The 15,456-nt window shown below is 38.3% G+C and overlaps 1 protein-coding gene across 1 annotated transcript in view; it reads right to left on the reverse strand.

Moving 5' to 3' along the window:
• The window catches only part of HSD17B4 (hydroxysteroid 17-beta dehydrogenase 4), a 64,863-nt gene that overhangs the window by 42,524 nt on the left and 6,883 nt on the right, over positions 1 to 15,456 (reverse strand). The window contains 9 exon segments of the mRNA XM_063180950.1: positions 4,158 to 4,286; positions 5,935 to 5,959; positions 6,553 to 6,644; positions 9,021 to 9,208; positions 12,423 to 12,507; positions 13,255 to 13,301; positions 13,397 to 13,418; positions 14,559 to 14,618; positions 15,147 to 15,254. Of these exon segments, the coding sequence (XP_063037020.1) occupies positions 4,158 to 4,286; positions 5,935 to 5,959; positions 6,553 to 6,644; positions 9,021 to 9,208; positions 12,423 to 12,507; positions 13,255 to 13,301; positions 13,397 to 13,418; positions 14,559 to 14,618; positions 15,147 to 15,254 (756 nt within the window).

A 15,456-nucleotide genomic window follows, 5' to 3' on the forward strand; every position in this document is an offset into this window, starting at 1 on the left:
CCTTATAGCTCACCTAAACCAAGCCCTAGTTTTAAGCCATTATCTCTCATCCTATTGCAACAGGCCCTGCCAAAAAGTTAAGTACTGAAAGACTCCAAAAAGGTGTCACTGAAGTCTCCTCTTCTCCAGACTGAGCAAACCCAATTCTGTCTGCCTTTCCCTTTAGAAGAGGAGTTCCACCATTTTTATCATTTTTGCGGCTCTCCTCTAGCCTTGCTCCAGAGCTGGTCTAAGTCTTTTCTGTGTTGGAGACTGCAGAGCTGGATGTCGTACTTCAAGTGGAGAGGAGACCTCTGGGGGGCAGAATCAACTCCCACAACCTACTTGACATGGTTCTTTTGATGCACACTGGGATACAACTGACTTTTCAGGCTGCAGGCGCACACTGCTAGCTGTTGTCCAACTTTTCACCCACCAGCATCTCCAAGCAGTTCTCCACAGGGATGTTTCTGATGTGTTCATCTTGTTTAGATACTGGGGCTTGCCCCAGCCTAGGTGCAACATCTTGCACTTGGCATGGTTGAAGCTCATGAAGCTCCAATGGCCTCACTCCTCAAGCTTGTCCAGGTCCCTTTGGATGACATCCCTCAGGTGTGTCACCACACTCCTCAGCTCCATGCACACTCAGCAAGTTTGCAGAGGCTCTACTCTATCCCTTATCTATGTCATTAAGCTATTACACAGTCCTGCTCACAACACAGGCCCCTGAGGGACAGCATTCACTACTGATCACCATGTGGACATTGAGACATTGACCATACAAACCAACACCTCCTCCACTGAACAGTTTGTCCGTCACATCCGCAGCTCAGCAATTTAGACAAATGTTATGGGGGGCTGTGTCAAAGGCCTTACACAAGTTTAGACAGATGATATTCACAGGCCTTCCCTTACTCATTGATGAAGTCACTCCATCACAGAAGGCCATTGGGTTGGTCAGACAGAACACATCTTTGGTGAATCTGTACTGGCCATCTCAAATCACCTCCCTGTTCTCCATGACCTTCCCATGCACAGAGCTGAGGCTCACAGGATGGTAATTCCCAACTTTCTTTCTAACTTTTTTTTGAGATCCAAGAAACACACAATTATACCAAAGGGTATAATTTTGGCAGAAACAAACCCAGTAGGAAACTTTTAATTAACACAATTATCTTATTATTGGTATAGGGGTATTTTTTAAATTGTTGGACTAACAGTGAACTCTATGACCTTAACTGTTCATCACCTCAGAATGGCCTGCTATTGTACAGCAAATCATTAGCCAAAAAAAGGAAAAGACTAAGTTGGAGAACAAAGGTTGAAAATAGTCACAACAAAGGGCATCTCTTTCCAAAAATACTGATTTTCCAGTAAGGGGACATTGCATATGAATCACATTCCTTAACAACAGAAAAAACACCACAAGTGTTTAAACTTTTTTTTAAATACATATAAGAAAAGCTGACACTGAAACTGGAACACTTCTCCTCTTACACAAATTCTTTGTATTCACACAAAGTATGCATACGTATACACACACACACCTTCAATCTGTTTTACATTAATTTGCTCTATGTCAGACATAAGCTTTTAAGATGTGCCAGGAGTCAAAAAAATGAGAACACTTGAGTTATCTTCTGTAAATAGATAGCTACTAAGAGAATTTAAAATGCACAAAAATTTCTAACAGCCAATTACAGACCTTTAGCTGGCTCACATTTTCTCAGCTGAAGAGAAGCTTGAGACAGAGTGCCTCACCCACGTCACAGACACAATAAATTCTGCTCCCCTAGATAACAGAACAACACACTGACTTTGTGCACGAGATACTGCAGAATGCTGTGTACAGTATACAGCCTGCAAGACAGGGATGCCTGTCCTCTGCCTCTACTGCAACATAGTCTGATTCCCTTTCCACAATAGGAAGAATTGAGCAATGACACAAGAGCAAGTAGTGCACTATGAAGGCAAGGAGAAAGCAGTTGGGAGTTGCACCAACATGCAGTGCATGGTGCAACAGTGACATAATGCACCCTGTACCATGCATTCAGACGCTTCTGCATCACACTTAATCTGGTCTTTCTGCTTTATGTAAAAAATACAAGCCTCTCTTATTAGTATCACTAAAAGGAGAAATAAGATTAGCATCTCAGATTTTTCTGAAATGAAAGATTTTAATGTAGCAAACAGGGTTTTCTACTGCATTAAAAGCAAATACTTTATCTAATTCCTTTTCTGGGTTTTCCTTTTTCCTACTGCACCTAATGCTTAGTACACAAATGCTCTTCACAAAATCATATTACTCAAAATAAGGAAATCCGCAGGAAGAGTTTTAACTTGCAGATGTCAGGTATTGTACCTTTTTCATCTTTACTGCCAGTACTCTAATTAGTTTCCTTTACCTTCAAGCAATAAAGAGGACAATAAAGAATTTGACAGCAGAAGAAACTTCTAATAGAATAAAAAATTCTATTCAGCTAACGAGAATTTTCCTCAATCCTTATGCTGATTCTCACAAATACACAATACAACAATTAATACACAAGTTTTTATTCAGTATCTGTGGCTTGACTGCACTGCAAGGAAAAAGATATATCTTGACTAAGTTCATAACAGAAGCTAAGGCATGGAAGATCCATGCCAATGTAACATTTTTGATTTCCTGACTGTAGAAACCTGCCATATTTTATTGTAAGCACTTTTACTTGACGTTCAGAAGAAGTTCAGAAGAAATTCAAAATCTTCAGCTTTTCCTCCTCATAGCATCAACTGGCAGATGTGAAATACCATATATAATGTTGAAGCAACTTTGAAAAGAAATCTCTGTCTACAACACTTTACTGCTAGCAACCCATAAAAGTAACACAGTTCAGGTGACAGGTCCTAGAACAGATCAGAAGTGATAAAGCTGGAACTATGTTGTTATAAACACCATTCCATTGCAGAACAGAGAACATGTATAAACTTGCATACATTTGGAAACAGGATACCTGTAAGCCAAGGATCAGTAAGGTGACCTAGAACTACTGTCTGGATGGTTACATTCCCCAGTGTGCCAAGACATGAGGGAAAGGACAAAGTGTGTACTATGCTGGTTCTGATAAAGGCATCTAAAAACATATCTTTAAGGTTTTTAACAAAATATCCTAATGGATTTTGGAGCCAACGGCTTGAACATCTACTGTGCATTTAGTTATCTTTGAAATTTAACTGACATTGTATATATGGATACCTTTTCCTCTCCTGCCCTGCACTCTTAAATGCTGGCAAGGAACAACAAAAGTATACAAAGCACTGAAAGAGAAAATAATTTTAGTCACCAGCCAAGGGGGTGATGTGACCCAAGAACATAAGGCACAGTAAGAACTTTTTTGCTGTGATATATCCCTCAACTTAACCAGAGGTTTTTGGTAGTGAAATGTTCACCGAAAACCAAGATTCCAGGACTGAAAAGAAAACACAATTTCTCTATTGCACTATGCTGTCTGCATGACGGTACAATAAAATAAAACACTGTCACCAGTCTGACTTTAATGCTTACAATGACAATGATGTCACTTCTCTAGAAACTGTTAAGATAAATCACATCTTAAAGCTATAGGTAACAATATAGCAGTTGCTTTAGAATTGAAAGATTTGACCATACTGAAACAGAAAATTATTAATGTAGCACATTTGCAAGAAAATTCATTAGTTCTGTAAATTTTGAAGTTTCAGCAAGTGTTTGAAAGAAATCATTCTCTTCTAAGTTTTGCTTACCCAAGCTATCCACATATACAGAGCCAAAGCATAGTTTGGATTGGAAGGGATCTTCAGAGGTCAGCTAGTCCTAGTCCCCATCAACTCCTGAGCAGGGACATCTTCAAGTAAATCAATTTGTTGAGAGCCCTGTCTGACCAGACCTTGAGGCATAGAGCATCCACCACCCCTCTGGGCAACTCATGCCAACGTGTCACCACCCTCACTGTAAAAATCTTCCCTCTTATATCCAATCTAAATTGATACTCTTTTAGCTTAAAACCATTATCCTTTGTCCTGCTGCAGTAGCATACATTTGTCCCAGCTTTCCCTTATTTCTCAGAGGCCTCCATAAAGTACTGAAAGGCTGCAATAAGATCTTCCGAAAACATTCTTCTCCCCAGCCTGAATGGCCCCAAAATTAAAGTCTCCCTTACCTTGGATGGTTCTGGGTTTGCTGGCATTATCAAAGTCACACACCTTCTCCCATTTTTCTCTCACTGCTTCAGGCGTCATTGGCTGATTCTTTCCCCTGACAATGGCACCCAAGGATCGCTCCCAGCGCACTAATGGGAAACACCAGCCAGAGAGTTCCAGTAACAAACAAAGAAGCTTTTCATTTCTTTATACAACTTTCCTCTAGGCCACTACCTTCAAGATGGTACCACAAGGGAAACATTTTAAGTACTCCAATGTAACTCACCATTGTAACTTCCAGCTGGACTAAAAGGGCTCACTGCTTTAATTAGCATTTAGAAAGGGAACAGCACTGGTTTTAAGTTTCACTGAAGCTGTAACAGACTTTTCACTCTCCTGAAATACTAGTTTTAGGATTCTGTCTACTGAAAAGTTGCAGCTAGTATTCATCTACAGGATTTCTCATCTCACATGACTTCGACTACTACTGCTTAGGTATCTTCTGAAAGCATAGAAAACTACAGGGAAAAAATGAAAACCATTTGTTAGCTGTAAAAGAACCTTAATACCAGTAGCCAGCACCTCTAAATGGTCTCTGAAGTTGTATTTCAATACTGTAACCGGAGAGAAACTGGTAAGGCCAGTGTGAAATTAGTTCCATAAGGATACAGATTACTTGGATTGTAATTCAAATACTTAACCAGTCATGTTGGCTTTGCCATTAATTAGCAGAAGGCAATGAATAAGGCTATATTGGTACCTCATGAACAACATGGTTTAATTTCAGTAACTACAACAATAGTCATTATAATGACGAAAAATGGCATTTTCTCTTGATCAAAGTGCAGATTTTCAGCTGTATTAAAACCCAACTGCTTGTGAAGGGCAGCAAGACGTTTTGTGCTGCTAACCTGCTTCTTCTAATCTGTTGCCCACACCTCCTGGAAACACTATTCCAGTTACACAGAACACTTGCAGTTAGTTAGAAATGTACAAAATTGTTATCAAGTTGGAGAAAAAAAATTAAAAGTAAGCAGAACGACTTCCTGAATTAAGAGCCCTACTTCCAACCCTCTGATGATACTCATGGAGGCTGAAAAGTTGTACAGTTCATGAAAACAGTGCTTGTACCAGGTTCAATGAATTTAGGAAAAAAGTCAAGGCATCTCACACACTGAATTTTTTTTTCTCCTAAGTCCTCAGTATCTCCTGCAAGTTTTCCTGAAATTAGTATTTAAGTTGGTTACTGCAGTCACTAAGGAAAGAAAATACATGGGTAGCATAGCTACTGATTATTTAAGAACACTAATTGCCTTAACAAGCCTACACACTAGTATTTTAATAGAAGCATAAACAATAGTGGAAAGTAATGAAAAAGATTAAATGAGAAATGAAAAATGAAAAATATGCCTGTTTATCAGCATATGATATTTATATCATGAAAAATTAAAGTTAACAAGAAAAGGCAGCAATGTATACTTAGCACCACAAATTCTACTTCAAATTATGCCCAGGATCCAAAAGTTGAAGTTACTTGGGCAGATTTTCCGTTACTGTTAGTTCAAAAGCATAACAATGCACATACCTATAACTGGTAACATAACTAAGCTACCAGTTTTTCCCACATGAAGTTAAAGTTTTAACTTTTACCAAATATAAGCAGTTTTCTCAGAACCCCAGGCTTTTATTCATCTTCTTGCCTCAGTAAACAATGTCTTGAGCATACAGGTTACATCTAAAGAAAGTCTCAATGTCAATTCCAAAATCAAGATCAATCCTCCAACATAAAGTACTTACATTTTCCAATCCACCCAGCTCCCACCTGCCAAGAAAAAAAGAATATCATCAGCTTAGGACATGTCACAAAGCAAAGCTGTGGTAATGCTGGGAAACAAAACTATACTCCAGAACAAACTCAATATATTAAGAATTTCTGAATTACTGCTGGTTTTAATTAACAGTTTAGTTAAGCACCTGAATGAGATCAACATAAAACAGTCTCCATCCAATACATGAGTCAGCAGTTTGATGCCAATACCTATAATGAATATCATAACTAAGTAATTACTCCTTCCTGCAAGCTACTTTCTATGTTAGAATGATTTTCAGAACAAAAATGCCTTTTGAATTTTGGTATCTTTTCAACCTTAAAAGCATACAATAAGAATTGTAACAATCAAATTGGTAGCATGTTGAGCACAGACCAGAACTCGACTAAGCTGTGACTGCCTGAAGTACTTGTCAAATACTGCACAACTAGATCAATATTTCTTCTGTCTATGTTGAGTATGTAGTTCACACATGTTCATTTAGTTTCAGCAAAAAGGTTAAGGCTGGACAAGATAAAACAACTGATATTGGGGAAGGAGTAAAGGCAGGGAAGGAGGGAGAAGAAAGGAAAAATAAAAAAATTACCTCAAACAAACTGCCATTTTCAGCACAGCTCTCGTGGCAAAGCCAAACTACTAAAGGAGCAACATATTCTGGTTTGAAAGCATCGACCAGATCTAGAGCAAATAGGAGAGGGGAATAATGAAATAGAAATACTCTGCAGTTTCACCAGTTTAATCTAACACGCTCTTATGAACAGCAGAACCAGGAGAATTTTACCAACAGTGCTCTGTCATGAAAAGAAAGGACCAGGTAAATGAAACACTTGAAGATTCAATAAATACCAACATGCAGTGAGATACATATATGCTGCCTAAGCCCATGACGAAAGCCTGTTTAACTCTTGGGAACACTGCTACGTGCAGACTGCAAAGCCAGACAACCTTCCTAAATTTCCACATGATGGCAGCCTGAAACAAGGACAAGACAGGTATACATAATCCTGATGGAAATTTACCTGAGCAATTCTCCTTTTAGTATGCTAGTCAACCATATAGACAAGACATTATGAAAATAATTGCAGCGGCTGATTGTTTAAGCATGATCTCATTTGGAAATGCTGGTTTTTCTAAACAATAAAGAGAATTATCTCCCTGCTAAATTTACATATCAATCCTATTTTGGAATTTTCATTGACACCTAGTACAATAGAAAGCTATCTGAAAATTGAGACATTGCCATGGAACAGTGTGGTTGTCCAGGCAGCTCTTATCATATATTCTATCCACTGTCTGAATATTAACTTTGCTTAATTTCCTTTTTCAGCTTTTAGAATATTATTCTTTCAACAGCAGTAGATATAGAGCTGTTCCTCATCTAAAGGTCATCAAGCATTTTCAATTATAGACAGATTTTCCAAGATGAAGAGCTAGGAAATCCTATCATTTAAAGTACTTCTTTAATAGCAAAACTAAGGTAAACAGAAGTTCATTTTTAGAAGTTCCATAAAAGTAGAAGAAAGTTGAACTTCATTTAATATGGCATGTTGTAAGTGCATAGCAAACCCATTAGTCTTTTCCAAAATATTCTACTTTATGCCACACATAATTTAGTCTCAAAGTCTAGCCCTATATTATTATTATTAATGCTTGTAATCCACTCTTTAAATAATTTAAAAATAGGTACTAGAATTAAAAAAAAAAAAACAAAACAAAAAAAAACAACCACACAAAAGATGCAAACTGCATTTAAGAGTTCTTAGAAAGAGCAAAAACATGTGGGTCAAGTTGTACATACATAACAATGTATGGCATTGTATGGCAATGAAAACGCATAGGTGCCTGCAGACATCTGAAGATAAATAGGTAAGTCCTGACTAGGATAACAGGATAACAACAATAATTTGATGACCTCTGAAAATATTTTTAAGCTGTGGCATTCAAATCTTTTAGGAGTATTTGAAAATCTGGACAGGAATTGAGTGAACAAGATAAGAAATGTATCATCAGAGCTGTAAGTATCTTACAGAGAAATCAAAGGATCTCACTCTTCTTAAAATTACTAAGAAAGACAATTCTGAGGTATTTTTTATCATCCTCTGTAGATTAAATATCTTCAGAACTTGCCAGCTACTGTAATCCATTTCACATTGCATGCTTCATGTGTTTAGATCTTCTATAAACAATTCCAATAAATGACTGGAACTTACAACTTAAAAGACTGCTAGAGTCATGACCACCTGGATTATTTAGATCTAAACCGGGCCACTTCAGGCATTCAATCTGTGCCTAACATACAAAATTACATTACTCTCCAATACCCTGTCTGTCAGTCTGACGAATGTGATGATTTCCTTGGCTTTGAAATCTGCTCATCATAAAGTAAAAGAATGTCAGGAGTGAAATGAAATAGGCTGATTCTAGAAGATTTTCTGAGAGTCATTTCTTTTAACTGACATTTTTTTTTCCTCCCCAAATTATTTTTCTTTCTTCTGGTCATTTGCCAAAGTAATAGTCAGTCTATTTATCCTAAATTTACACTTATGCACACTTACTCTGTTAAACCTGCTCAAACTTTCAAAGATTAGTAGCTGTGCAATAAAGAAAAATTAAGCAACTTGGTTTACTATCACCTCCTGCTGATCATGGAACCACTAAGTACACACATGACATGTTGTGCAAAAACCCAGTATTTTGCAATTAGGCAATATTGTAACAAGTGCAGACAACTTATGCACATACTTGATGTCACATCTGATGAAACAAACAAGCCTTTCCACTAGTGTAGGAGGATCTTGGAAGAGATTACAATTAAAGAGCCTTGCTACATGAAATTGCTTTTGCAAATAAGAAAATTTGCTTCATATCTTGTGGCAGAAAGTAAGAATTCCTCACAACAGACAAAGCGAATAAGCTGATAGTTCAAAGACAAAAAGATAGTAGGAAAAATGAACTGGTAGTACATGAAGTGTGAAGGATTTGCATTTTCTAAGAGGTAAGAGAGTTTGTTGTGCTTCAAAAAATACCAGTACATGTAGACCTTAAATTATTCACCTTGTGGCATGACAGTCTGGGTCAGCCTGGATCCAGCAGTAGGAGCAATGGTGTTGCAGTGGATGTTATATTTCCGCCCTTCAATTGCAATTGTGTTTGCAAGACCCAAAAGGCCAAGTTTTGCAGCACTGTAGTTTGCCTGACCAAAGTTTCCATATATTCCAGCAGCTGAGGATGTCATAATTATTCTTAAGGGAGAAGAGAAGAAAAAAAATTAAATTATTTCTTCAAGTTATTTGATTCTACACAACAGCATTTGCCACCTTTGGCATTATAGTCCCCATATTCCACAAAACCAATAAGAAAATATTATTTGCTAGTTTTGCTAACAATCAGGTAACTAATGTTTGACGGATAGCAAACATCTCACAAATCCTGATGCATTGTCAGAGTAGCAGAAAACTAACAAAGGCTTTCTGAGTAATATTGCAACACTAGGAAAGACATTCTGTGACACTAAGTCCTGTACAGAGAAAAACAATTTCATTTCGATCTTCATTGCAGCTGGTATTATTCTCACAACTAACAGGAGATTTCAGCACTCAGAAGAAAATTACTTGACTGAAAATCACTTCCTTTAATATTAACTACCTGGTAATATTTGAAGATCTGTTCTGACAGAATTCACATTCAAGGAATTCTAATATGCATTAAATGCATGACAGAAGAAGACAGGAAAGGAAGTCTTGCTCTTTGCTGCTCCCATTACTGCTTTGGAGGTGACTGAACTGCTCACATGAGAGCTCTAAAACCACGGCAGTTCACAGATGGTTTGAGGTAAGAAAATGCTGTGCTGCAGGTCATATCAATTCCATAGAAATGGGTGTACACCTTCACTTTTAAAGGAACCCTGTTATGGTTTGACACTAGTCAAATACCACAAAGGCGCCTTGCTCACACTCCCCTGCCAGAGCTGGGCAGAGGAGAGAAAAAAAATTAACAACAGGTTCATGGGTAGAGATAAGGACTGGGAGAAAACACTCCAAGGGCAAAAGAGGCTCAACTTAAATGTGCAAAGTGAATTTATTACTGAGAGGTACAGAGAAGTATAATGAGAAGTAGCTAAGCTCTTTTCTTCCCTCAACTCCTCCCTCCATCCTTCCCACCAACAGCACAGGGAGACAGGGCATGATGGCTTGGTCAGTTATCACCAAGATTTTCTTCCGCTGCTCTGGGAGAAGAGTCCATTCCCTGTGAGGCCATGGGGTCCCTCCCACAGGAGACAGTTCTCCATGAGATTCTCCAATGAGGGTCCACTTCTCACAAGCAGCAGCCATACTGCACCTGCTGCAAATATGGGTCCCTCCCACAGGCCGACAGTCCTCCCAAAACTGCTGAGACATGGGTCACTCCTTCCATAGGGTGCAGTCCTCCAAGGACAGGCTGCTCCAGCCTGGAACAAGGGCCCTCTTTCTCCACTGGGTCTCCTGCTGGATCACGGCCTCCTCCAGGCATCTACCTGCTCTGGCATGGGCACCTCCCTCCATGGGTGGATCTCTACATCCCCCATGGATCCCCAGAGGCTGCAGGGGCACAGCTGCTTCACCGTGGTCTCACCACAGCCTGCAGAGAATCTCAGCTCTGGCACCTCCTGCCACTCCTTCTACAATGATCTTGCTGTCTCCATGTTGTTTCCCTCACTGTCGGGAGTTTAGTTCAAGCATGGCTTAAAGAAAAAGGCCATGAAGCCATGAAACTGAGAGAAAAGTAACAGGTAGCTGTGAAGCAGTTCCCAGCCTGACTTCTATAAACAATTAGACTCTTTCAGGCATCATTGTATAAACAATAAAGTTCTCAGGCAGTCTTCTCATAACAAGTGTAACACTCTCTCTGGGAAAAGATGGCACCCTGAGAACAGATGTGGAAGTTTTGGGAACCGTTCGTATCACAGTGAGAACACTGGTTTTGTTTTGTGTAAACAATCAACGGTGTAGTTAAACAAAAGGTGTGGTTAGAGTTTTCTCTGTTAGCCTATCATAAACCTGTATTTCAGAATATGCATGAAGTTCGTTAACACTATTATTTAAGCTGACTGATCGATCAATAAATTGAGTTCGATGCATCACAGGATGGTCGTTCTCCCCTCACTTCAACACCTCACATGTTCTCACCTCCTCCTCGTCTCTGGGCAGAAAAAACTGTGTGTCCTTTTGTTTTGATTTTCTCCTCCAATCTGTTATCACAGAGGCATTACCATCACCTCTAACTAGCCCAGCCTTGGCCAGCACTATGTCCATTGTCAAAGCCACCAATGATTGGCTCTGCTGGACACAGTGGAAGCTTCCAGCAGCTTCTCACAGGCCCCTTGTGTGATTTCCCCACTACCAAAAACCAGGCCATGCAAAAACAACACAAAGCCTGATCAGATTCTGTTGAAATCTACTTGAAATCTAAACACACAGCATAGCTGGGATCAACATACATTTAACTTTTTTTATCTGCTTCACTGCCAATAATTTAATGTTTTTAATTTAAGTGAAGAGAAGCGTTGCAAGTAGTGGTTCAATATGATGAAGAAAAACTACAAACTCTATACAAAGCAGGCATTTTGCCGATGGCACACGTCTACCCATAAACTGCAGAAGCACTCACTACCACTGTCATGTGAGCAAATACAGAAAAGGATACAAGCGAAACGTTATCCTAAATGCATGCAACTCTAGAATTAAGCTGTTTCTGAAAAAATAATTTAATTTTCAGCTCCCAGACTTTCACTATCCTCACAGTTCACTTCCCTGGATGAGAATAAATGCTTAGGTCATGGGATGAGAAAATAGCTCACACAGTTTTAAACATGTGGGTATGGTTAAGATTAATATAATCAGTGCTTTGATAAGGTTTTTGATAAAATCACAAAAATGGAAAAAAATATCTGATTTCACTGCACTTTTTTCACTTAACAGTAATACATACCAAAAACATACTAAGAACACTCCCATAACTTTTAAGACAAGTACGTTTGTCCAAAGGGTTAAAACCGAAAAACAAAGAAAACTCATGACAACTAAACACCAAAGAAAAAATCCATGGCCTACAAACAGAACTGCATGTACCAGTCATTTGAATAAGAAGGAGCAGAACAAGAGTCCCTCAAACTGCAGTAACATACAAGTAACAAACATTTGTAACCAGTCCTCATTAATTGACTTAGTATTTTTACATAGTTACAACTTCTGTTTGGGAGAGCCGGAAAAATACATTTAAATATATTGGAAAAAAAAAACTTCAAACATTTGGCTGAAGAAGCGGAAAGGAGGGATCAGAACTGTACAGACATTTTCACTGATTTTGCTTCAACCCTGACAAAGTGAAAGAAAAAAATGCAAAACTCCTTCACTGTTTGGGCATGCATCAGTCTATTATACCCTACTGAAAAATGCAATACAGAACACACATTTTTACCTGCCAAATTTCTGATTTTTCATATGATTCCATGCAGCTCGGGTTACCAGGAACGATCCCCTCAAATGAATTCTGTGAATTATATCTAGAACAAAGTAACATCAGTTTAGTAATTCCAGGATTTGTCTCCCAGATTGAAATGCACCATATTTCTTCTTTATGACAAAAATGTACTCCCTTCACACTGTTTTTTTGTTGGAGTTTTTTTGTTTTGGTTTTTTTGTTTGTCTTGACAGACAATTTTTCAGTACTTGCCTGAACATACACTGATTATGAAGGGGCTGCCCCCATATACCACCTCTTGTATGGGACTCTTCTGTACAGAATTCAAAAGTATTCAAAATTCCTGCACTTAGACCAGAAGCACAGAAGACAGACTATCCTTGTAAAGTCTCCTCCACTGACTTATCATCATCTACCACCTCAATGAAGGTTTTGCTTTTTCTTCTGTCCCTTGGCACATCAGTTTCCTTTCCTCTCTGCTTTGTTCTGGGTCTTTTAAGCCTGTTTAGTATTCAGCCACTCAGTGCTGGCACTAGGAATGTTGTGTTCACAAAAACTATTGTGTGTAATTCACATGGCTCTTTTTCTTATTGCATTTGGCAACCCAGAGTGGGAAGAAAAGTCCTTCTTACCCTTTGGAACTACACACACCTACCATGTGTTGCAGCACAGACCTGGTTTGCACACTGAACACAAGCAGCTTTCCACTAAGCTTGCAGGGCAAAAGGTAAGCCTTCCCTGTCTTTTCTTTCTTGTTCCCGTGGGAGGGATGTACATGTCATCTTTCACACAGAAAGAACATTTGGAAGTTGCTTTAAAATCAACTCACCCCAATCTTCATCACTTATCCGAACAAAAGAACGGTCTCTCAGGATCCTAAAATGCGACATTAGGAAAACAAAACAGAATAAGATCAACATTTGTTTACACAAAAAGGACAGCACACACTCAAACAGGACAGGTATACTCACCCAGCATTGTTTATAACAATATCTGAAATAAAAAAAAGGTAACTAATTCAATGCACTGATAAAATACAAGCTTGTTTCTATTTTTCTCCCACTTCCAAATATACACACACAAGAACAGTGGACATGTACATCATATTACATATATACAGTAGCTCCTTGTCCTGATTAATGAATCTATCCTTGAACAAATATTATAACATAAAACTTCTGGACAGGCAACTCTCAACCCGACAGGGACCTCAATGGGACAAAGCCTGAAAGGCAGGCATAGCTGTGAAGTGCTGGCTGCCTAGGAATCCAATATCTGCAGGATGCAGCTATCCTGTACAGCTCTGAAGCCTGCTTTGAATTTCAGAATGCCCCAGTTACGCAGTTTATGCCACCACCTTTGTTGCAGTAGCCCAAATGATAACTAGAGGAACTACAGAGTCTCTAAGCTGATAAAGTGACCAGGATCATAACAATTTCTTGTCAGATATTTAACTGGGTTCCTGTTGGCATTGTTTATGTGTACTTTAAGCCATTTAACCCTGAGTTAAACTCACCAAGTGATTTCAAATAGTGGAAATCACATGGCTAAAAAGAGCTTTAACAGTTACATAAAATACCTTAGGGTTTTCTTTTTTAATTTCTGCTAATGCATGTTGCCCTTATGTAAGCAGAAGAGCTTAAAAACATGCAATATTGCTTTCAGCAACATTATTTATGCTAATTCTATGCAGTCAGTCATAACACTTTGTGCTTTGTGACAGTCATAGACTTCGTGTTTTGTGACAGAAATTGTTAACCATTATTGAAGTTCCAAAATTCTGAAGTGTAGGAAAATATGAAACATATACTAAGCTTTACACCTCCATTAAAAAAAAAAAAAAAAAAAAAAACCAAAAAAACACCGAAACAAACAAAAACACCAACAAAAACAAACAAAAAACCAAACAAACAAAACCCAAAAAACCCAAAACAAATAAAAAAACCCAAACAAAAGTTGATAATTCAGATTAAAAGCTGAAAGCCCCTTATTCAGATTTCACTGACTACAGGCACCAAGAATTGGTGAGTACTAGTGTGGTCAAAATGTACTTCATACACAGGCTGTTAATTGCACTGCTTATAATGGCTTTGCACTTGCAAACAATTTTCTACATGAATTAAGCAACTGTACCTATCCTCCCAAAAGCCTCAAGGGCTGTCCTCACCAGCTTTTCACCATCTTCTACGGAATCTGTAAGAAAAAAGTAAAAATTCTCAATTAAAATTAACTGGATACACTGTACTTCCAGGATATTAACAACTAATTCCACAGATCTAAGAAAAATAAACTACACACAGCCCCAGTGAAAACTAAATTCAAATCCAGCCATTATCTGCATATAGCGTAAAGCAAATCCCACACAGCAAATCTAAATGGCACAACATTTGTGACAGCAAGAAAAACACAAAGCAAAGCAAGCAAGAACTATCCATTGCCATTTAGCATCTGAAGACTGCGGATGAACGGCTACTTAACACTTCAATGTTAAAAACTGATATAAAAGAGAAGGGCATTACTAGATAAATCTTAATTAAATGAGGCAATTAATGCACCTGATTTTAGCATCTGTCTCCCCACTCCACATAGTATCACACCTGTTTAATGTATATGTTAATGGTAAGCTGGCAGTAATCTTTCACTAGCAGCATCAGCTTTTCATTTAACATGTCCACTATTCCTACAGATAAAGCATTATACTCATCTGGATAAATAACATACCATAATTGGGTACTGCTTTTCCTCCTTTTGCTCTGATTTCATCAACAACTTTGTCAGCAGCTGAGGAGCTTTTGCCATATCCTTTAAAATCACCTCCAAGATCATTCACTGTGCATGACAAAGAAATGAAATTTTTTTTGTTAGCACTCAGACTTCATGGTCTGTCCTTACCTCATTATCACACTGGAGGCTATAAGGAATATTAATAAAGCCTGCTGCATTTGGGATCTTACTGAGAACCACAGATGACAAGAGAAAAATAGTAGGACATACAACTCTCTTTTTTAAAAGCAGTGCAACATACATTATC

Source organism: Melospiza melodia, chromosome Z, assembly GCF_035770615.1.
Source record: "Melospiza melodia melodia isolate bMelMel2 chromosome Z, bMelMel2.pri, whole genome shotgun sequence".
NCBI lineage: Eukaryota > Metazoa > Chordata > Aves > Passeriformes > Passerellidae > Melospiza > Melospiza melodia.